Source organism: Colias philodice, chromosome 20 (genome assembly GCF_061535455.1).
Source record: "Colias philodice isolate Cphi_HAF_F1 chromosome 20, ilColPhil1 Martin Lab GWU primary, whole genome shotgun sequence".
NCBI lineage: Eukaryota > Metazoa > Arthropoda > Insecta > Lepidoptera > Pieridae > Colias > Colias philodice.
In genome coordinates, this window is record NC_143105.1 from 8,523,023 (window position 1) to 8,548,266 (window position 25,244).

The following is a 25,244-nucleotide window of genomic DNA, read 5'->3' on the forward strand; positions in this document are numbered from 1 at the left end:
ATAGAGGAGATGGTTGTTAAAGTGTCTAGGCATATTAATATTCTGAAAGTATTGGCTGGCCCCGGTTGGGGGATTCATCAAAAACATATAAGACGGCTTTATATTTCTCTCATTCGTAGCCGAATAGATTTCGCTTGTTTTTTATATGATAATGCAGCTAAAAGTACATTGCTCAAATTGGATAAAGTTCAAAACCAGGCTTTGCGTGTAATAGGTGGCTATATACGTAGTACCCCTATTCATGTTATGGAGAATGACCTTTGTCTTCCTCCTCTGTTTATTCGAAGAAGGTATCTGGCGGGGAAGTTTTGGCTAAAGTGTAGGTCGTGTAAAAATAGTTTAGCAACTACGGCGCTAAATGAACTGTTTTCACTGAGTCGATCAAGGTATTGGAATAATAAAAAGCTTCCCCTTCTTGTTCGATCGCAAGCCGGATTATCTTCGTTGAGTTTACAGAGTTGTGGTCGACTTGAGATGTTCTCGATGGACACTTGGGTTAGTAATATTAATGTTCAGGATTTTATTTCAGATACCATCCCGTCAGTAGATCGTGCCAAACGCACTTACCATCATCGTACTCTTGAGGCTATTTGTTCCCAATTCATCCTTAATAAATATGGAGCACATCATAAAATTTACACTGATGGCTCTAAATGCGCAAGTAGTGGTGGTGCGGCCGTGTTGGATTCATTTCTTGGATGCAGCCTTAAGTTCAAAGTTGATTCAGAGATATCCATTATGCATATGGAATTGATTGCTATCGCGGAAGCTTTGGCTTATATTCAATCTTTAAATTTCGGACATTTTGTCATTTTAACTGACTCTAAAAGCTCATTGCAACATTTGGCTCGCTGTGCCTCTCAAGTGAGAGGAGTACCGATTGCCTATAAAATTTTAGAGTTAATTTTGAACTTAAAAGCTAATAATAAGGAAGTAATCTTACAATGGATCCCTTCTCATATTCAGCTCAAAGAGAACGATGAGGTTGATTTATTAGCCAAACAAGCAGCAATAGATGGGGTACCCTTGGAGGTCGCTCCATTGTACTCGGATCATTTTAAATATGTGAGGGATAAATGTCTATCCGATTGGCAGGAATATTTTGATGAACGATCGCGGGAGAAAGGAATTTGGCACAGAACAATCCAACCACATGTACCTCGGTACCCATGGCTTGATGAGATTGTATGCGATAGGAGGACGTTGACAACTATTTTAAGATTACGTTCGGGACATATTCCATCGAATAAGTTTGCACATTTAATGCAGAAAGCCGATTCTCCGTTGTGCAATGATTGTGGTATTGTAGAAGATGTGCAGCATATTCTCTTGGAGTGTGTTCGGAACGCGCAATTTAGACAACAAAATAATGTCTTCCGCTGTATTAACAATGTCGGTTGTGTGAACAGCATTCTCACTTGTCCCTCGTCGGCAGAGGTGCGGGTGCTGGTCAGACTGACCGATGTTGGATTACAAAATTGATTGCATTGTTTACTGTAGTTTGTACTTATATTTTTTATATTTAAGTGTTGATTGTTAATGGAATTTACGGGACGACGTGGTCGCTAAGCGACAAAGTCCCTTGAAAAATAAAGAATAAAAAAAAAAAAAAAAAAAAAAAAAAAAGTGTCTGGTAGGGGGCCGCGTACAAGGTGTAAACAATTGTTATTCAACTACATAATATTTTCTTTTCGAATTACTTCTAAATTGGTACTTCGATTTACAGAAATTGATAGAACTTCGTATAATGCAAAAAACTGCATAAAATAATTAATATACCTCTTGCTTAGCCACCGGTCGATTAGTAGTATCAACAAGGATATTAGGTGCTCCATTTTTGATACTGACTGACCTCCGTCTACTCGGGTCCTGGTTGGTTAGTGACTGGTCGAAGCCGAGCTCATCGCCGAGACTGAACCCTGGAAATTATGGCACATTATCAAGTTAAGCTTATTTTGTTATTATTGCATAACAATAATGCTTAAAAAAATGCACAAGTGGAATCTGAAACTTAACAAATTATCTTCTTTAAATATCTTATTCGAGTGAAAACAGAATAAAAATCAGTACAGTAGTTTTTTTTTTTAGTTTTTTGTGAACAGTCCGATTGGCTTCGTTTTATATTTTATACCTAATATGTATTTACTATTTAGTGATGTGTATATTGTTCCAGACTATACATAAAGTTAATAAGTTAAAAAATATATTAAAGCAGATCCTACGATTTTTTTGTTCAGTGTGACCTTTCTCAAAGGATATTTTATTATATAAAATTATTATTAAAAAAAATTGTAAAAATTTATTAGCAGAGAGAGATATTAACAGCGTATTACATAAATACGACTTACCTAAACTAGCATGAGCTTTGATGCCTCCAAGGTTTCGTACCCTAAACAGTCCGGACTTTTTGAAAGCGCAGTTTATTTTGAAGCCAAAATCTGACTCTAATACGCAGAGCGGCTTTACTATATCTGAAACAAAAGAATATTTTGTTAAAAAATAAATATGTAACTTTTATAAAATTTAAAATCGTCTTGTATCTACTATTTAAGTCCAACAAATAGAATTCCAATTTATCGAAAGAAATTATCACAAGGATACATAATATTTTGGCATAATTTATTCTAGCAAAAGCAACTTGTAAAGTCTTACTTCCCAAACGTATTGGGCAAGTAAACACGAAAATTATAATTTCATTACGATTATCACATTGTATAAACAATTTTCGTTGCATCCTCGTTACAGACTCTTATGTCGTTTAAGTGATTTCAAACAATAAGCACCAACAAATTTCGCAACTTTAGAATCGCGTGACAAAAATAATGATTTAATAAAACGGTTTTTAAAGGTCATTTGACACTCTGGGTATGAAAAGTTACGTGTACACTTTATAAGTTTATGGCAATGATTTTATTACAAAATTGGGCATTTTGAGGTGAAACATTTATGGCATTGATTTTATAATAGATGGGAAAGATTTAAGATTTTTAAAAACACCCATTTGGGCATACATCGTAAACGTACCTATATGTATTGCAGTAAAGAAACATTGAAAATACATTTTATCAAGTTTCACTATAATCGTGCTTAAAATTATGAACTGCTATTTATATTTTTTTATCAGTTATAACAAGACATAAAATTAACAATAAAGTATTAGTACTTTCCAAAACAGTATCTAACAATCCGAACCTTCAAAAACGAACCACCTTTAACAGTTAACTTATTACCTATTCATAAAATCACTAACTATACTTAGTAAGCAATAAACCGTTTTCTAATAGGCCAATTAGTATTATCATCCGCCATAATTTCGTCAGAGGATACCACATTGGCCTAGATTTCTCGTCCTGTTCAATATGGCCGCTACCACACCTACGATGTTGTTTTGTTTTAAGATTCGTGATGACACGTTTATGGAGATTGACTCAGAAACCATAAATATATTAAAGCTTAGACATACATGTATATTCTATACTTAAATATTTTGTAACTGTGACTGATTTGGAGTAAATGGAACTTAACTGATGTGTCTGTAAACGGGTCAGCTAGTAATAAAATAATAAATAAATCTGCTTTCAAACGCATTACAAATTTTGATTTCCTAAAAATTGTCTAATCGGATTACAAAATACAAAAATAAGTGTACAAATTGTATTGCAATGATCATATTTTGAAATAATTTAGGTAGAATACTTAAAAATTAGATACTGGGTGAAGATATAAACAAAACTGAACATATTTGATTTTGGTGGGAACTTTTCATTAATCTTAAATTTAAGATGTAACGAATATCTCTCTAGCACCTATTTAATATAAACTTGTCCTGTAATCCGATCACTTATAATTTAGATCGAAACCTGCAATTTAAAGGTAAGAATAACAATCAAACTTTTAGGTTTGTTCAATCGATAAGCTTGAATGCATAGCTTTGTTATTGAAAATTTCTGAAAAATAGTTTGATTTGGGACCTTTCAGTAACTATCGATAAACAATTACCAACAGAAAGTGCCTTTATTGTGTATTGAATGGTCTTCAAATGAATGCAATTTGTTGAAACATACCTTGCGCCAGTTATTGTAAAATTGTAACAATTTTTCAAATACCTTTGTAGTAATATCGACATACCAACATTTTGTTAATGTTAGTAGAGAGATCATAGAAATAGATAGATTGTATACGGAACAAGAATTAAATATGAACATATTTTGAAATGCGTAATAGAAAGTCTAAGCAGATTATTTATTGTAATAACTAGCCACTTATATTTGCGTGTGATCAGGAATTATTATTAGTGCTAATTAAAGCAAAATATTTTCTAGTACAAGTTAGTCACTGATACTTGTCATTACTAAAATTACTAAGCAATAATGGAAAACAACGCTTGTTTATAAAAATACTAGCTTTCTACCCGCGGCATCGCCCGCGCAATCAAAGTAAAACCCGCATAGTTCCCGTTCCCGTGGGATTTCCGGGATAAAACCTATCCTATGTCCCGGGGTAAAAAGTAGCCTATGTCCTTTCTCGGGTATCAAAATATCTCTATACCAAATTTCATGCAAATTGGTTCAGTAGTTAAGGCGTGATTGAGTAACAGACAGACAGACCGAGTTACTTTCGCATTATTTTATAATATTAGTATGGATGTTTCTATAATGTTTCGGATGTATACTCTTGTATTATAGAGCTAAAGAGTTTGTCTGAACAAACTTATCCCAAAAAATATATTGGTATAGGTTCTAATTCTTCCGCGACACTATATGAACACCTGCATCCAGAAGATAATAATTAATAATACCTACTATCGTTATAGTTTTAATATTTCGTAATGGCATGAATTCGATACTTTCGATGAAGAATTTACCATACTAATATTATAAATGCGAAAGTAACTCTGTCTGTCTGTCTGTTACTCAATCACGCCTAAACTACTGAACCAATTTGCATGAAATTTGGTATGGAGATATTTTGATACCAGAAAGGACATAGGCTACCTTTTATTGCGAAATATGAACCACGGGCGAAGCCGGGGCGGACCACTAGTTTCTCATATATTTCCTTGCGTTCATAGAAAATAAAGAAATTCTCAAAGCAATTACTACATCACACACGTTGCATACCTTCATGACAGCATGATCGCACGCAGGCGATACACTCGGCCTGCGTCCGATAAAATTGCATATGCAGTTTCGAATATGAGGGGAAAGTATGTGACATTCCCGAATATTCCATAGTCTCTCAGTGGATTATATTTATTTTGATATCCTGTTGAATTTTGGTTCATATGTGACGCATTTTTTTAAGCAGCTAAATTTATTAGATATTTCATTAGAATGTGAAGTGTATGTGTCTGCTAATTTCCATAATTTGCATTCTGTTAACTGCACATCTTCTATATTATTTCTAGGAATCTTGGGACTAGGATTTTTAGGTCTAAGAATCACGAACATTTTCTATAGATAAATTGTTTGTAATCAGGCATAATATAAACTAAAACACTATCAATCTGCCTGTCTACAGCCTTTTAACATGTTCTACAGTAACAATAATTTAAGGTCCATAACCATTTATAAGTCACATCACTTTCACTGGTCACAAGTGACCTGCCGATTCTGAATCACACTGACCGGTTATAACCGGATGCTCAGAGAAAGGCATGTACGGATAGCAGACGAGATTTGGAAGGAATTTTTATGTTTCTTTCTGCGGTTTTCTTTTGATGATTGGATCTTCTGATTGTCATTTATCGTATGTAAGTAATTTTGGACATACTTTTTAACCGACTTCAAAAAAGGAAGAGGTTCTCAAGTTTTTGGGACATTAGTTTGAATTATTTTCATGTCTACATATTTCATATTTGTATTTTTGTTTGCAAATATGATATTGGCTTGACATTGGTCATCAAGTTTGTAATGTATAAAATAGAATTGAAATAATGTAGGCAGAATCCGTTCTCACTGGGATGTGGCACGAAAAAAAAGAAGAAATAATGTGAAGCAAAATAGTAAATTTTTATTTATATAACGTTTTGCTAACGGTACCTGACGTTATGCTTATTGTTATACGCCTGTCTAATGTTTTAAACAATAAACAAGTTATTGTAAAGAAAATATTACTCAGTAATTGTTGCATTAACGACTTTATTTCATTCTTTTAATCATGAAATAATTAAATTTTACCCATGGTGATTATTATTAACATAATTATCTAATGTATATTATAATTTATGTAATAGTTTAACCATTGTATTAAAATATAGCTTATACATAGTAGAAATTAACGTTAAATTCATGTGCATTTTTAAGTTTATTTTAGACGAGGAAAAGTATACATAAGGACACGTCAGTCTATGTACTAGGAGCTCATGAAAAAACAGAAAATGGTTAAAATTTCCGTCGAGCAATAGATGGATCCTTGGGCATACAACCCCATAAAAGTTTTGTTAAACATGTTCCACTAAGTATTGTGTTTTTTTTTTTTTGCCTACGTATATCCTCAGTTTAAGGGTGCTTTTACACCAATAATGTGCGAGGATATATAGCGAGGAATTTGTTTGAAAATTACCAATCATATCGCTTCATTTAGTTTGAAGTTTGTAGATTTTGGCATTTGAAGCGATACTATTGGCACAGAATAATAACTATGCTATTGGTTATTTTCAAACACATTCCTCGCTACGCATCCTGGCACATTATTGGTATAATATTAGAGGTATATTATGTCAAGACTTTTTATAGACTACAAAAGAAGCGCTGGACTTTAGATTTAATTTTTTAATGTTAACGAGCACTATTGTGTACCATAAGGCCCTGCGCAGACGGCACACTTTTTGTGCGATCGAGTCTGCGGCGCACAAAAAGTCTGCATGGCGCGCAAAAAGTCGGTCGCGGATTTTTCACAGACTCAACGCACACGACGCACATCTTCGTCGTTACGTCCACCCCTAGCAAATGCAGATTGCCGACTAAAGTGTGCGCCGTAGTCTGCGTTAGCGCGCGTTGAAGCAAACGTTCAATTCTTTTCACACACTTTTTGTGCGGAGCGGCGCGCCGCGGCGCGGTGCGGTCTGCCCGAATTACACGGATTTTTTGTGTGCCGGACTTTTTGCGCGTCGTGTGCGTTACTGCATATAATTTCATAGGTTCTATTTTCACAGACTAAAAAGTGCGTCACGGATAGTCTGTCGTCTGCGCAGGGCCTAAGGTGTACATATTTTTGCATACATTCAATAGATAATACTTTTTACCTAGCCAAGTAGGTGGAGGGTAGTCACTAACTCGAAAACAAAGAAATGAATTGTATTTAAATAGTTTATATTCGTGTCATGGATCAAAAGTTATTGATGGACTTGAGGCTTATTTATAGGGAGCAGAATTAATTATAATTTCATATATATAACTGATAGTTTTGGCACAAAATAATTTTTTTTTTAATGAAACTTCTTTGAGAGTAAAATTTTAAGGTCACGTCATGGAGTAAGGCGACGATGTTAGTGTCTTTGAATTTTGGCAAAGAAGTTTCACTTCTGAGACTTGTGCTTAGCACACAGGCTTTTTTATACTATGTATAGAACATAATATAGAGTCAAGTAAAACCTAGAAATTAAATATGTATAATAAATTGTTAGCAATAACGATTTAGATTTAATTTGTAACGGTGTATAGATACCACAAATGTGCGTCGCAAATTGCCGTGAAATCCCACTATTGTATGGTGAATTACCAATAAATACGGTATTGTTGTTGTCTGTTTGTGCGTTGAGTGATTTGTCAAAGGGGAAAATAAGTTTCCTTTATTTGTAATAATAATTGAGTACCTGTTTAATGAGGAGACATGATATATTTCATATTTTAAATGGTAATTTAAAAATATGTCAGTAGATAACACAGATCACAGAAACTCTATGGTAGATAATATGTAAGCAATGGATAAACCCTAAATTTGTTCCAGAGTATTGATCTTGTTAAGTTAAAGAGAAGACAAAAATGTAATTAATAAGGAAACTTTTCAGATATCTATATAATATACGACACAATATATAACATACCTAGTGGACTTTTCCATTTTGAATAAGAGAATTTTTCTTTTTACCTCATCAGAACCTAAATAAATTTATTCACGTTTATATTTAAAATTATATTAAATAATGATTTTCTTATACAAAAATATTTAAATTTATGTAATATTTAGTCATGAATCCATTTACATATAACAACATAGCGGATCGCGGGTCACTTTCCATTTCACAAGGTCCGGTTGAGTGACCACACCCGGCTCCTATCTTACATTTTATTAGTTTCATTGTTTTGTTTTTTTCGAAATGTTTTATGTTTATTTATGTGTTTCTTTGTTACTGCGTTTGCGTAACACAGTTTATACATAGATAATATTTCATATTTTTTCGCAGTTTTTATATTATTTTAACTCACAAACTTGTCGGTTTCGTTTTTTGAAATATATCTTTCAGGGCTATGCTGATAGAAGGTGGTAAGTCTCTTTGCAAATATTGATCAATAGATTTTAACAAATACTCTACAAATATCCTAATAGGCCTAATGGATGACATTTAAGAAAACGTTATGAAATCTTAATTTACATTTCATAATTAATGGCAAGGTTAAACATTAAACTATATTCCAAAGGAGAGATACCAAACCTAGTAGAATATCTGTTTGTATATCAAGCCGGAGGCACAGACAAGCGAATGAGACGGTAATCTCTATATAATGATCTTTACGTAATTCAAGTTTATTTACCCTAACCACATTCTATTTATATATGAGTTAAATGACAACCGTGTTTCGGATGTCTATCATTAGATTTGATAGATATTATCTTGATTCTGTTTGAGTTTTGGGTAGTGCAAAAAACGGTAAAAATTTTAACTTGTATGTTAAAAATGTAATTAATTCCTATGTGGCTTTCTTATTCATTGGTACATTTTTTAATGTATAAGTGGTAAGAGTCTTCGCTCATATTATAATGGCTCGAACTAATCAGTAGTATATTTAATACTATATGAGCCCCGCATTGCTCCGTTCCTGTTGGTGTTAGCGTGATGATATATATAGCCTCTCGCTAAATGGGCTATCTAACACCAAAAGAATTTTTCAAATCGGACCATCCTCCTGAGATAAGCGCGTTCAAACAAACAAATCAACAAACTCTTCAGATTTATATATATGTATCTATAGATAAAATATAGAAACTCCCTATCATATTTCTTAAGAGTAAATGTAAGTTTCAAGATTCAAGAGTAAAAGTATATTTGTGGCTTTGAAATTCAATCGTTTTATTTCCTTATAAAAAGATGGATCTATAGTCCGTGATAAAGTATTAATAAAAAGCCAATATAAAAGTTTTAAAAGGAATCGGAAGACTGGACTTTCTCTATCTATTCTATTAAGAATAATGACTAGAATATAATTTGCATCGACGCAGACATCGAGAGAAATAAACCATTAGTATTTTATAGTATATTATTTTCTCTTACCCTTTTATACTTGATCATAGTGTACTGCGATCGATAACTCATAAAATGCAAATTATATGCAATGGAACTTTAATCTTTTTTTGGAGTGAAACTTATTTAGGCGCGTTGAGAATAAAATTTCAACGTCGCGTCGTAGCAATATCGTCACGTCATGGAGTAAGGCGACGATGTGGTAGCTTTGAATCTTGTCAATGAAGTTTCACTTCTAACACGAGTGCTCGGCAGACACGCCCTTTTTTTCTATCTACATCACTCCATCGTATATCATAAAAATACTCAATCCTTGACCTTATTGCGAAATCGCCATACAAATTCTACAATAAAGTTTTACTAAGAATTATTTCTCGTGAGCAACTTATTATCAAGAAATGTTATAACAAAATTCTTTATACATAAAAAGATTCCTCAAGAACTTAGTAGACATTAGATCTACTTGCATAGGTATTAGTGTTTAAAAACTTCGCGTGTGGCCTCAACTATAGAGGCCACGGACGAGAGGCGTACCGAAGGAAATGTTGCTTTTATTTGATAAAAAATACTCAAATAATACCTTAATGTCTATATTTATTGCTGCTAATGATTGCACGTAATTATGAGTTTATACGCGCTTGAGCGCTTGCGCTTTGGTTGCAACAACACTATTGTGTTATGAATTGTGTTCAGTAAATCCTAGTATATAATATCCTGTCAGCTTGTGCTACCCGGGTTGAATAGATTTTCCTTACAGGCGTTGATTAAGATAAGATAAGTCTTAACAGATACGATAACTCTCTAATCGAAATAATAAAGGAGACTGTGTAACAAATAAACCAATCAGTTTTGTCTGTTCTTGAAAAATTTATCATACACAAAATACAGTTAAATATGATTGTGGAGACCTAACCGTAATATTGTATTAAATTTGACGATTGAAAGGATATCTTAATTAAGTATGAACAAATTTAACACATAAAAATTTGAACGGTGATGTTACTGAACAAAGAACAAAATGTAAATTGCATTTTACAAGTACATATTAAAAGATATGAAGAGGATCTAAATTTGCGTAACTGAATGTTACATAGGTACGTGATTGACTATGTACCTACTCGTATTACAAATATAATACACTAGCGGTCCGCCCCGGCTTCGCCCGTGGTACCTACATGTTTAAACTATCCTATCTCTCAAGTTGGATCGAACTGCACATGGTGTGCGAATTTTATTATAATCGGTTAATTGGTTTAGGAGTCCATTGAGGACAAACATTGTGACACGAGATTTATAAGATAATAAATAATAATATTATGATATAATATAATATTAAACTTTAAACTTTTAATTATAACGTTTCGAACGCCAACATTAGTTAGTAGCAGAAAAAATAAAAATCAATGCAGAATGCTTAATGTTCTTTTGATCAACTCACTTCGATCTTTATTTTCTAGTTTTTACTACTCCAAAAGGAACAAATTTAATTGAATGGGTAGGTATCTAATAATTTACGTAAATGACGGTTTTCAAAGTTATTCTGCTGCTATTCTAATCCTACCTATGTTTGGCAATAATTCCTTACGAAAATGTTCGCATAACTAATTAGTTATGTTAATTTGTATGAAAATCAAGATTACCTTGAGCATGTGTCGCTTTGGTATTTTGGAACTATATAAATCTATTTGTCTGAAAGCAATGAATTATTAAGGTCAATCGTTTTATTCATAAATCAAAAGTAATAAAAAACAATATAACCTCTATAATAACTAACAGGACTATCTCTATATAATAATTATATACCAAAAATAAATAAATATATAAATATAAAATTTCTTATATATACCTACTAATGACTTTTTACATAACTCTTATTATCCTGAAAAACCTTTATTACTTACTATACCTATATTTTACTATAGTATGACCTTTCTCAGTATCATATTATGGAGAGATCTTGAGGGTCGCTTCAGGTCAAGCTTTTATAATACTATGATGTACTTTTTGTATAGATAAAACATCAATTGTTTAATGTTCTCATAGAGTATAAGAAATGTGAAAGTTCAATAATTCCTAATTTCAAATGCTTTTCTATTTTAAACTGAGCAGTGAATTATAAGTTTTGTGAAATTAATACATTTCACGTTAACTGAAAAAAGAACACCATTTTCAATAAAATTGTATTTTCCTTCGCTTCATTTAATAAATAGTTATTCTATGCCATAAAATTGAAATCAATAAATAGTCAATATTGTATAATTTAAACGAGAAAACAGTGAATCTCTTACGTAACAATAACATTTAAAAGTAAACGAAAGGGCAGACGAATACGGAAACTGTTTAGCTCATTATGGTGTATCCATGTTGAACCTCTGATCCTGAACGTTATTTTGAAATCTCCTACACATACATATATTTATGAACTAGAATTGGACTCGTAACTTTGCTTTCATGATAGACATACATTCACAAATTCATCTCCTTTAAGAAACTCAATGCTATTTGAAGATTTCAAACCAAACCCCGTCTTAATGTAACTATACCTAGATTAACCTAGGAATTAGTACCTATTGTTTAAGTAAAAATGTGTCACCTAATTAATAATCACGAGCTTTTTAGTTTCCCCGGAATACGTACATCTCTGTGCGTCACTGAACTCAAAAATTTTGCAACAATGAAGACTAAAAAGTAATTATCACGTTGCTTAATTATTTCTCGTAAGTAAATATATGGTCGGTAAATAGTTTTTAATGTGGGCAAGAGACAAGGTCGGCAAACTTTCAAAATGATCGGAATAACCTGTGATAAAAATGTGTATTGGTAGATATATTCAATTTAAAAATAATTTAGTTGTCTTTGGTTTTGGATTACCCGAGATCAAATATACAATTACTTTATTTCAAACTTACAGATTGAAAAAAGAAAGTAGGCTAACCTTTATTTGCACCAGAATGAGCATAATAAAATCGATTCCGTATTTCATATGGTACCGTTAAAATTTTAAACGAAATACTGAACCATCATACAACGGTTGCGAAATTCTTGCAAATAAAAATGTAAACTATAACAAACAATATTGTTTAAATTGGTACAGTGTAATTTTTGTGTAATTTTTATCCAACATTTCAATACACGTTACTTGCCGTCTTCTTTGCGATTTTTTAGTTGACCTATGCAACTCAAAATCGAGTCCCAAAGCTAAAACAGTCGTATCTCTACAAAGATAATAATACTCTACATTAATCTATAAACTCTACAATTTAATAACAATATGTTATAGCTTATATCCAATAAAACCATTTATTTGTCGTCTTTTTAACCAAAAGCTATCAAAATCGATCCCAAAGCTTCACCAGCATATGACACCATAAACAATAATTACTAACATCACTCTCATAACAATTTAATAACATCGTATACTCAATAAAATGCGTTAAAAGTCACGACTTACGGTTACACCACGTAACTCGGCCAGCGTCCGATCACGAGAGTAATCGAACTTTTTGCGCATATTGTGTGACATACTGATCCAGTGGCTTTAATGTGTATAGAAATTATATTTTCTCAGTAAGGCTGTTTATTATTGAAAGTATCTTGACTGTGAGCTGAGCTTTGAGAGCTTATTTATTAAAAAATACCTTTCCGCCCACGGCTTCACCTATTTTATTAGAAAATATAAATTTAATAAATAATAACATACCTACTAATTATAATGATTTCTCTTGAGTCTTGAACCACTTTATTTATTAAAAAACCGTATCAATATTCGTTGTGTAGTATTTGTAATTTGTAAGTGACAAACAAACAGACAGTCAGGAAGCAACTTTGTTTAATACTATGTAGTGATGATGATATTCTTATTTTATTTGAATGGTTTCTGAACTAGACGTCACGACTCACGGTCTTCTTTGTTTTAATTTTGCTAACCAATGTTGTATACATTTTAGTAAAGTAATAGCTATAAAGCAGCTTATCCAAGCTTCACCTGGGTTAAAAAATATGTTTATAGTGTAGACATGTATGCAGCATTCTTTAATATATATAAAGAAATGTATTGTAAATTATTGTTCGTACGTATCAACGGTGATTTAATGGGCTTTGATTATTAGTTTATAGTGTTAAAAGTCACGAATTTTCTACATGTCTCTATTCAAACTATTTAATCAACTCTATCTCACGAACAGCACTAGCAACATCAGTCAGAATTTATTTTTCATATTAAACCAAGAATGATAATTGTTCATTGATAATAATTCAATGGTGCAATCATGCAAACATACAAGTACATTAATAAACATTTTGTACGAAAAATTACACAGAAATTACAACGCAATGAAGGATATCTGCGCAATATATTCGTACATAATGTCTAGTCATTATTTACTAAATAAAAGAAATATACCAACATATTTGTTAGTCTGCGTTTATTTAGTATAGCTTTCAAACTATAACTAAAAATTACTTGCAAAAATCTTGAGTCATCTCATATAGTTATATTTTATAACACCAAATTTGTGTCTGTTAAACATTTAAGTATTATAATTTCTGATTTTAATATTAATTTTATTACATCTTATTTAAAATCTCCAAAAATTAAAGATTTTGCAAATTGCAATACATTTATTCATACAGAAATGAAATGAATGTGCATTCAGAATTCATTTGGAGATGAATGGTGAAAGTGAAACCGTGTGTAGTAAATTTGGAGAAGGTATTAATTAAATTCCAATTTCCTTACTCACGTTTTAAATTAATTGCTTGGATTCTATTCTTATGCTTTCTTAATCTTCAGTGGATTGTTTTAAACTATCTCCGATTAAAAGATAATGCCTATGGAAGCATTAGTTGCTATCTAATTGTTGTATAATTTGAAGATTCGTAATTGCTTTGAAAGTGTGCGATTTCCGTTTGCGAGATTCTCAATTATTATACGTTAATTGACTTATAAATATCTCATGGTCTCATTCAGTTTTAATTATACCATGAGTATAATATTATGTAGTATTATGTTGCCAATACACTAAACGATACCATTTTATAACAAAGAATTTCGTTCCACAGTTTTATTAGTATTAAATGCGAGTTTTCCCTTAATAAAATAATAAGGTCCAAGCGGGTTCGAATTCCGCCTCGTAATGGATTTTTTTTCTAGTCTTTATAAATTTCTCATTTGAAAAATATCAAATAAAGTTTTATCTACCGCATCAAAGTTATCACACTCCATGTGTCTGGTCAAGGCTACACTTTGCCTTACAAATGCGCCCGGTTTCACTCACGACACCCATTTGTATTGGCAACCTTTCCAATAGTACAACTTTCTTCGAAGTTTTTACTCAGGTTTTTACTCGCTGACCTACATTTTTTCGGCATGATAATTACTTCCTCTATTAAGGCCATATTTCTTTTATGTATTAAATAAAGGATCTTGACTTCCGTAAATTATTATAGGTATATAAAATTCTAAAAATATATAATAAAAATAGATAAGATACTAATCAATTGCTGTTTTTAAACTAAACTGCGAATAACTGAACCATTTGTAATTCCAAACGGATATTTATATATCTAGGTTCTTATTTTATTTTCAAGTAATATCTAAAAATAATAACGAAAACTAAATACGTCTGAATTCATCGCCTTCTGTTAGGTAAGTTAGTGTATAATATTATAATTATAATGTAGTCATGAGTCTATAATATTACAATTTAGATTTGATGAATCAATGTTTGATCCCGAAACGCGATACGCAGAGTATGAATAAAGACGTGTGGCACTCGGGGACTGCCGTGGTAAAGCAATTGCTTCGGAGTGCGTCGGAGTAGGGAGCGTGAGGTTTTTTTCGTTACGGAATTTATAGATTCAGTCCCCGCGATCAAGGCCCGCGATAGAAGCTATGCAATAGCTTAAAAAAATCTTCGAGTATTTGTTAGGAAAAAATAGACTTAAACTGCTTTCTTCGTTTGCACTATCATTATTTAATAGTAGTATATTATATTTAGTAGCATTTTAGAAACCCTTACACAACCTACGTTCACGTTTTCATATGATTTCAAAGAGTAATTTGTATGACATGGTGACGATACTTTAGCTAAAAACCATAATTTCTTCACAATATAAATGTCGCAAGTCAATTAGCAGGCTCGTGAAATGTCTAGCTAACATTAAAAACGCATCTGTAGTAAAATGATAGATTAACAGGGTATTTTTTTACCCATTTTCGAAGTAAAGCTTCTCTATTACATCATTATTCTCTGAAGCTTATTTTTCACTTCAAAATCGTGTAGTAGGTATTGGAACTTTGCAAGTTTTATAACAATTGTATTACATTGAATTGTAGTATAATATATTCAGAATTCAGTCATATATTCAGAATCCAGTTTAGATCTGGTGTCGTATGTGACTAGACATTCTCCTGATTGTTGTTTGAAGTGTTTAAAATTTTTAAAATTAAAGTTTTTGCTCACCGCGCCCGTGTGGATTAGAACTCGGATTTCTAATTCGATAGTCCGACCCTACGACAGCGCAGCTATTTATGCTAAGAGACTCCGCGCGAAATACGTGAACGCTTATCTACGTACGTCGTATAAGATTTGTGTGGTATCCTCAACCTTCGGTATGAATAATTGTAAGCGCTGCAACGAAAAAGTATCTGATGGCGCTCTTTGTTCGAGCTGCCGTAACACTTACCACTTCCACTGTGCAACGTTATCTGAAATTGGCTGGCGGAGACTTGGCACTGAACGACAAAATTCTTGGTGCTGTCCTGACTGTAGAAACTCTGTCTCATCCGGTGACGCCGTTAAACCTAGTACTGAGCCTAATTCCTATCAGTCATCTTTGAATAGGATTGAGGAAATGCTATCACCGCTCTCTACTCTGCCGGAAAAGGTTGAAAAGTTAAGGAGTGATTTGAACGACTTAACGAGCAAAATAAATGCAAATGTGATTGAAGATTTATACAAAAGACTGGAAGATATAGACTGCAAGTTATCCATAGTTGACAGACTAAACGAAGATATGAAGAAGTTAAAGTCAGATATGAAGGGATTTGGAGAACGCTTTCAAAGGTCAGAAGTTGAAGCAGCTAAGAGTCGTAACACTATAAATACTCTTCTAGCGAAAATCTCTGCCCTGGAACTTGAACAAGGTCGCACAGAACAAAAGAATAGATTTTTAAATGTGGAAATTATCGGTGTGCCTGAAGAATCTAATGAAAACTTACAGAAAGTATTCCTTCGTCTAGCCTCCGCTATTAGCTGTAACCTCAACCAGGAAGATGTTGAATTCATTACAAGGGTTCAATCATTCAGAGACAAGAAGGCCAGCCCACGAAAGATAATAGTCAAACTGAAAGACAAAGCCACAAAGGATACTTTGATCAATAACTTTAAAAAGTCTAACAAAGTAAAAGGCATAACATCACATGACCTTGGTTTCACGGGTAACTCCCTGAAGATATTTATTAATGAACATCTTACAATCGCTAATAAATTATTACTTAACAACTGCAAGCAACGTGCCAAAGAAAGAAACATTAAGTTCGTTTGGATCAGAAATTGCACCATATACTTACGCGCACATGAGAAAGCGCCGGCGAAGGTCATAGCTTCGGATGAAGACCTGAAGAATTTTTTAGAAACCTGCCCTTAACCATTTATTTCAATAGCAATTTACTTCTTTTAGTTATGTTATTAATTTTAAGTTTTGATCATGCCCTACATATTACATACGCTTTTATATCTTCAGTATCCACCACTTACAATTTTTTAACACACTTAAACACTACACAATATAAAAACATTTTAATTTACATTATACGTGAGCTCTCAATAAATTATTTTACGTCAACTTCATATATAAATAATTATTATTACGACTTCATTATAAAAGGTTCCGCTCCCCTGTACTGCATTACTTTTTTCAGAACTGCCCGCAATATTTTTAACAATTTTTGTCGTGTTCCGATAGTTTTATTCTATAATTATCGTTATGATATTCATGTGAATAGTGTAATATTAATAAAAATACTTAAGATAGGTATATGTTTTGCCGCGATAATACTTTATATAACTTGTAAGTTAATATTATTTCGATTTAATCGATTACTTTGCTATTGTACTTTACTTAACATTTAAATTGTTTTATACTTGTTCTCAATGACTTCCAAACGTAATTTTATTAACATTTACTACCAAAACACTCGCGGCTTGCGAACTAAGTTACCGGAACTGCATAAAAATATCGTATCAAGCAATTATGATATTATTATTTTAACGGAAAGTTGGTTGTGTGATGGAATTCTTGACTCAGAGATTTGTGATTCACGCTATGACGTTTTCAGATTTGATAGGAAACATAAAATGAAAGGCGGAGGCGTTGTTATATGCGTTAAAAAAGCGTTTTGTGGTTACTTAACTCAAAATATTACGTGCGGTAACGTGGAAAGTGTCTGGCTAACTATACCTGGTAAGTCTTTTAACTGTCAATTTGGTAAAAGTCAAGGTGACCTTCACATTGTTGCTGTGTACTTGCCTCCTAATTCTGATTTGCCTGGTAATATAAGATCTTTAAACGCAGCGTTACTGTCCTTGTATGAATGCTACCCTAATAACAAATATTTGATAGTGGGCGATTTTAATTTGCCGTTTATTACTTGGTTGAAGGATCACTCTTTTATTATTACAGATACCTGTACTAATGATCTTTTAGATGCCTCTCTGGACCTAATGAATTTAACAACCTTAATGGGGACTAATCAGTACAACTTATCACCTAACTGTTGTGGTAATATTTTAGATCTCGTGTTCTCTAATTTATCTATTGATTGTAATGATATTATACCCTCTGATTCCCTTGTCAACATTGATCGATACCATCAACCATTTGTAATTACAATAAAAGATGTTTATATACAACCGTTACGTTCCCAGTTTTCTAAAATAAAAAAATTCTATAAGGCTGATTATACTACAATAAATCGTGAAATTAGTAAAATAAATTGGACTGACGTTTTAAATTCCGCATCAATTAATATTTCCATCGATAAATTTTATAATGTTTTAAATTCTCTAATAGAGAAATACGTACCGTCTGTTAGGATTTCATCTCGTCGTCAATATCCGAAATGGTATACGCCTGCATTAATTAATTTAATAAAAGAAAAATATAAGCTTCACTTTCGTTGGAAGAAATACAAAAATCCAAACGATTACGCATCTTTTTCACTGCTTAGAACTAGAGTAAAAAAACTCCAGGACGAAGCGTACTTAAAATACATTTTACGTTGTCAAAAATCTATTAAAACCACGCCTAAAGAATTCTGGACGTATATTAAAGACAAACGAAATAACTCTAGTTACCCATGCAGTATGATTTTCCGTGAACGCAACCTTACTGATGGTAACGACATTTGTTCAGCGTTTAGTGAATTTTTCTTATCCGTTTTTCAATCCGATGATAATACTACTGACCCAATTACTACTGTAGACGATTTTGAGCTTGCTGATAGCCTTTGCTCAATCACAATTAAAGATCAGGAGATTATTAAGCTAATTCGGGATTTGGACTATAGAAAGGGAGCCGGGTCGGATGGCATACCGGCTGTCTTCATTAAAAACTGTGGAACTAGTCTTAGAACACCTTTACGCATACTCTTCCAACGTTCCATAACCGAAGGAATTTTCCCAGACTTATGGAAAAAGGCTTTAATTGTGCCCATACATAAAAAAGACTCGAAGAAAGATATAACTAACTATAGGGGCATATCACTACTTAATATATTTGCTAAAATGCTGGAAAAAGTAGTATACCAAAAAATCTACACTCATACACTTAAATGTATTCCTACTCAACAACACGGTTTTATTAAATCACGGAACGTTACTACTAACTTATTAGACTTAACACACTACACAAATAAGATCATGAGTGAAGGAGCACAGGTCGATGTAATTTACACAGATTTCGAGAAGGCATTTGATAGAGTAAGTCATAATGTTCTTATCCGTAAGCTTTATGCGGTGGGTATCAGGGGTGATCTTCTCAGATGGATAGAGTCTTATATCAGGAACCGCAGTCAATCGGTGATTCTAGGAGGGTTTAAATCAGATTTTGTTGATATTACTTCGGGCGTCCCGCAGGGATCGCATCTCGGTCCCTTATTGTATAACATTTATTTATTCGACATTGGTAACTGCTTTGTAAATTCTAATTTCTTACTTTATGCTGATGATAAAAAAATATTCAGAAAAGTCACTTCCTCTTACGATTGTCAATGTCTTCAGGATGATCTTAATAGATTAAGTGACTATTATAAATTAAATAAAATATCAATTAATATAAAAAAATGCCAAAAAATAAGTTTTACCCGTAATAGAAATAATAATATTATTTGTTTTGATTATAAAATTAATAGTGAATCTATACCTGCTGTTACTTCAGTAAGGGACCTAGGTGTGATTCTGGACGTCAAACTTGCATATCGTACACACGTGGATTTTATTGTTCATAAAGCCTACAAAAATCTTGGTTTCATCTTGCGACAAGCTGATCCATTTAACGACATTACTTGCTTGAAAGTTCTTTATTTTGCCTACGTACGTAGTGTTCTCGAATTTGCAAGTGTGATCTGGCGACCGCAATATAAATGTCACATTAAAAGATTGGAAGCAATACAAAAAAATATTTGTGAACAAAATGAATTATAAAACAAAACATTATTCGTTGAATTATGAACAGGCTTGCTCACATTATGGGTTAAATACTTTGGAGGATAGGAGAGATATAATAGACATTATGTTGTTATACGATATCGTGAACAACAAGTTTGACTATTCCACAGCGTTGGAAAATATAAAGTATCTTGTACCCACACAGCGTACTCGCCATACACGCCTATTCCACGTGCCGGCTACATCAACTAATTATCTAAAAATGTCACCGCTCCATAGGCTCCCGGACATTTATAATAAAAAATTTTCTTGTGTGGATCCCTTCTGTTTATCGCGTACTAGTTTTAAAAAGCAAATTTTACAATTAATCAATACTGAAGCTCAGCTCACATAATAATATAATACATTAGCTTTTTACACTCACTGCTATTACACTCACACATTCTCATACACGCACTTTCACACACACACACATACACTCATAAGTTGGTTTTAATTTATTATGAATTCGAAGACATTTAAAACATTTCCTTTCTTTATAAATACTTATTGGGCTTGATCAATGCTTACTTTACCTACATGAAATTAAAATATTTTCTCTTATCATTTGTAAAATTCTTATACTAGTCTTTGTTCACATACGTATATTATTTTTACTACCTATTGGTGTACCTTTTAATTGGCGTAGCTTAGTATTTATTCATCTCAAAAATTGTATCACTAGCTGTAAGGTACCTTATCATAAATAAATAAATAAATAAATAAAGTAAATAGTGCTTGCTTATAAATGCTCTATCAAGAGTTCAAGTACAGTAGCACCTCGTTAAGTCGAACCTCGATAAGTCAAAAACCTCCAAATCTCGAAAAAATGTCTTGTTCCCTTCCCTTCAAACCCAAAAACCTCTATTACTTGAAATTTTGTCCCTCTGTTAGTGGAAATAATCACCGAGTCCCTCCAAGCCATTTTGGTACATATTTTCACTCTATAACTCGAAAAATCTAATTTGACCTCTGTATCTCGAACATAGCAACGTTTTATTTTACAACCTTTATAACTTGATGATTTGGAATTTATTACCTCTATTGTTCGAACAAAAATAAGCTACCGACTTTAAGAATTTGCCGACAGTGCAAGTACACTATTGTTTCTTAGAAAACATTTTAGGGCGCGTTCCCACCGTGTCGTGACGACAGATAATCGTGTAGTTTTAAGTGTCGTGGCTTATATGTTTAAATGGAGGTGTTCACATTTAGAACGACACAATTTACTGTCGTCTACGACAGTTTTTGCAGTGACGACACTTTGTCGTGACAGTGGGAACGGCAAGCACGACAGTCGTAAAACGATAAAAAATCGTGGACGGCAACTCTATGACGTCCATTGAACTCAGGAGAGTAAACGCACTAGTAATCACCAAGCGAACGCAGAGGCGACTAGATTTGTAGCTTGCTGATGATGTGTAAACGACAAAGCGACTGCCAGGAAACGATAAAATGTCGTCGCGATCCAATAGGAACAGCTAGATACGACAGTCGCGATAAAAAATAAAAATAACGATAAAAAATGTTGACGACAAACAATCGTTATAATGGGAACAGGTAAAGACGACAGTCGTCGAACGATAAATTAGTCGTTACGACATAGTGGGAACGCGCCCTTAGGAGTAAGTATACGATAATTAATTTATGACTCACGAAACACGTGTTTGCGTTAAGTATCTGATGACGAAATTATGGATTCAGTAGCTCAGAAAACCGATACTAATGATTAAGATGACATAGAAGACGTGAATAGTACATGCACTCCATGGGTTTCCATCAAAGAGGCAAGAACCGCATTGAATACCTTACGAAATTTTATAAAGCAAACCAGTATCTTTGAAAAAGAAGAATTTTCTGCTCTTTATAGATTATAAAATGCTAGAGAACAACCAAATTATCTAAAGCAAAAAAAAAAAAAATACTGACTTTTTTAATGCCATATTTTTTATTTTAAAATGATTTGAAATAATGTTGATTTATAATAAATAAAAACATGTTTGTGACCTCTGCAAGTTGAATTTTAATTTATTTTACCTCTGTAACTCAAAATTTATAAGAATAAACCTCAAACTCTTTATGTCGAATCAAAATCCGCCTAAGTCGAAATCCTCCATAAGTTGAAAACTCTATAACTCGAATTTTTTGGCGTCTCCCTTGATATTCGACTTATAGAGGTGCTACTGTATTAAGAGATTGGTAATTATTATTTATTCAGAAAAATAAAAACTTTCGCAATAAAAAGTTACAAGCAAAACATTATTGTGTCATATTTTGTTTAATACGACAAAATAACAAATCATATATTTTATATGTCAAATATTACAAAATATTTCGTGTTCAATAAAATAAATAGCTTGAATGAACTATCGATTTTTATAACTGTGCGATCCATGTGCGATCAATAGATTTGATATCATCATCTGACCTTTGGGAATTACAAATGTATAAACCCAAACATTGCATAAAAATGCCCACAGCATATTTTGCAATACATTTCAAATTACTAATTTTATGAAATTATCTTATATTTAAAATATACAATTAATGGTATTGATACATTGAACTGCTTACTGCTTCATGATATTATCTTAATACATATAAATCTCGTGTCAAAATGTTTGTCCTCAATGGACTCCTAAACTACTTAACCGATTATAATAAAATTCGCACACCATGTGCAGTTCGATCCAACTTGAGAGATAGGAATAGTTTAAACATGTAGGTACCACGGGCGAAGCCGAGGCGGACCGCTAGTAGATCTATAATTTTAAGACAAATTTTATCTGCAAGAGGTATTTGTAAAATGTTGTAAAAAATGATTGAAGCTAAGCTTATTCTATCATTTAATAATACTTTTTATTGTGTGTAATAAAATATATTTATTAAGAGCACTTCTTTCACTGAGTACCTCAAAACAGTAGCCAAATCCTACTTTGAACAAGCCAAGATTGCGTGATAAACCTTGAGTGGTGCTATATTGTAGCAATTACTTTTAAATTTTTCACACATTAGTACTTGTGTAACACTGAAGATTCTGTATGTAAACACAGTGATTAGAGAATTTTATATTACGAGACATTTTTATAAAGCACTTATAATTTTCGACTTGTGTAAGCAGGTGAAGTAATTTCATGTATTTCGCTAAGTTAATGACTACCCTAGTTTGGAATATAATAGTAATAATCAGTAGGTACGCTTACATTCAAATATAGAATTAACAGAATAATTTGAAATAAATATTAAGTACTAGCGGTCCGCCCCGGCTTCGCCCGTGGTACATGTTTACGTTTTCTCTACATAAGAACCATCCTCGTACTTCAAGGAATATAATAAAAAAAGAATTATCGAAATCGGTCCACCCGTTCTCGAGTTATGCGCTTACCAACACATTTTGCGATTCATTTTTATATTGTAGATTTGTATACCTATTTGATTTCTACTATCTGCCCTTTTTGAATACATAAAAAGAGCTTAATACAGCCTAGTTTAAGTATATTACTCGATTAAAGCTCTTCTAGTAATTTATGACTTTTTCTAGTAAGTTCATGTGATTATATCAAAGTTTAATCACTAATTTTAGTAGATATTTTTTCAGCTCCATTCCGTTTAACATAACTTTAACTAACGCCCGAAACATAGTAAATTTCATCACTCATCACACTATGTTACTTTACGTCTTTAACTATAAAGTATTAAAAAAAATCCATTCAACAAATAACCTTGAACTAACGATAGCTGTCAATCAAACGGCTACGCACGGTTACGCACGATACTCACCAATTACTATATTATTTGCTACTCATTGATGCGTTCATGATAACGTACCTGTAACAGAGATTGTTTGTGAGAAACTTGGTATATCTACTATATAAAAATAGGTCGGGTTTTTCTTCCTGACGCAATAATTCCAGAACGCACGAACCGATTTCCACGGTTTTGCATTCGTTGGAAAGGTCGGACTCCGTGAGGTTTATAGCAAAGAAAAGGTGTCTCTGGTGGCGAAACGGAGTTCACCCGGTATAGCTAGTATTCAATAAATAAATAAATATTACAGGATAATTTTCACACACGGCACGATCTGATCCCATACTAAGCTTTCGCTTGTGTTATGAAAACCAGATGGCTAATAAACATTCATATGTAAGTTTTAAATAAATATTTATAATAGTTAGATAATTAACACCCAGATACAGAGCAAACATCTCTTTTCATCACACAAATATTTGCCTTCTATATGGCTTGGAAGGCAGGGTAAATCTATGACTCGCAAGTATTGGAAAAATCACCGTTTAAAAATTGCATTTATCTCTTTTTACCAACGTTTTATCAATAAGCAGATGACAATATCATAACACACAACAAACAACACAACAAATACACTTTTTACTTGAGAAATTGTTTCCTATAATCAATAGTGCACTAACTCTAGTTACACCTAACCTGTATATTTCACAATTCACGATTAAACATTCGTATGTACTACCACAATAATAATAATTAACAATATCTTAAATAAGTCAGAGAAGATAACCCAATACGATTTATCCTATATACCCAATAGAATAATACGCATATTATCAGATTTTGTAAAGTAGGGGCATTATTTTGTGTCCAGAAAAGAATCTCTACATACCCTATCCTAATAGAAAATAGCAACATATGCATCAGCTATATGACACACACACAACCACACATGCACTAAGCATGTTGGACATTCCACTCACACACACAACAAAGAAGTTATTAAAAATAAAAGTTAACAATAGTAAATAACGTTTAAGTAGACATGAATGACTTGCTTGTTAATTGCACTATCCAATTATACCGCGTGTTCTAACAATTTCTGACTCTCACAATAAATATTAGCCATTGTGATTGTATGAACGGAAAACGGTGAAATTACCGCGTTTCTAGCTAAACAATAACGCTATCGATTATTTGTTTTTACACTAATATAGCGGAGAAATGTGGAAAATTAACAAGGAAAGTATTTGCGTTATAATTAAAAGAAGCTTTGTTGGTGTGTGAAATTATTTTTTGTTGAATTGACGGATGCTTTTCCGAGAGAG

At 32.6% G+C, this 25,244-nt stretch overlaps 1 protein-coding gene and 1 long non-coding RNA gene across 3 annotated transcripts in view; both read right to left on the reverse strand.

Annotated features, from left to right (window-relative positions):
• LOC149479596 (uncharacterized) overlaps positions 1-25,244 on the reverse strand; it is a 186,543-nt gene that overhangs the window by 7,888 nt on the left and 153,411 nt on the right. The window lies entirely within an intron of this gene.
• Positions 1-25,244, reverse strand: part of mtg (mind the gap) — a 53,685-nt gene that overhangs the window by 7,888 nt on the left and 20,553 nt on the right. For both annotated transcript variants that reach the window (XM_089708067.1, XM_089708068.1), the window contains exons 2-3: positions 2,349-2,471; positions 1,780-1,919 (exon numbers count right to left, since the gene is read on the reverse strand). In XM_089708067.1, coding sequence (XP_089564193.1) covers positions 1,780-1,919; positions 2,349-2,471 — 263 coding nt within the window. The remainder of the gene's footprint in view (positions 1-1,779; positions 1,920-2,348; positions 2,472-25,244) is intronic.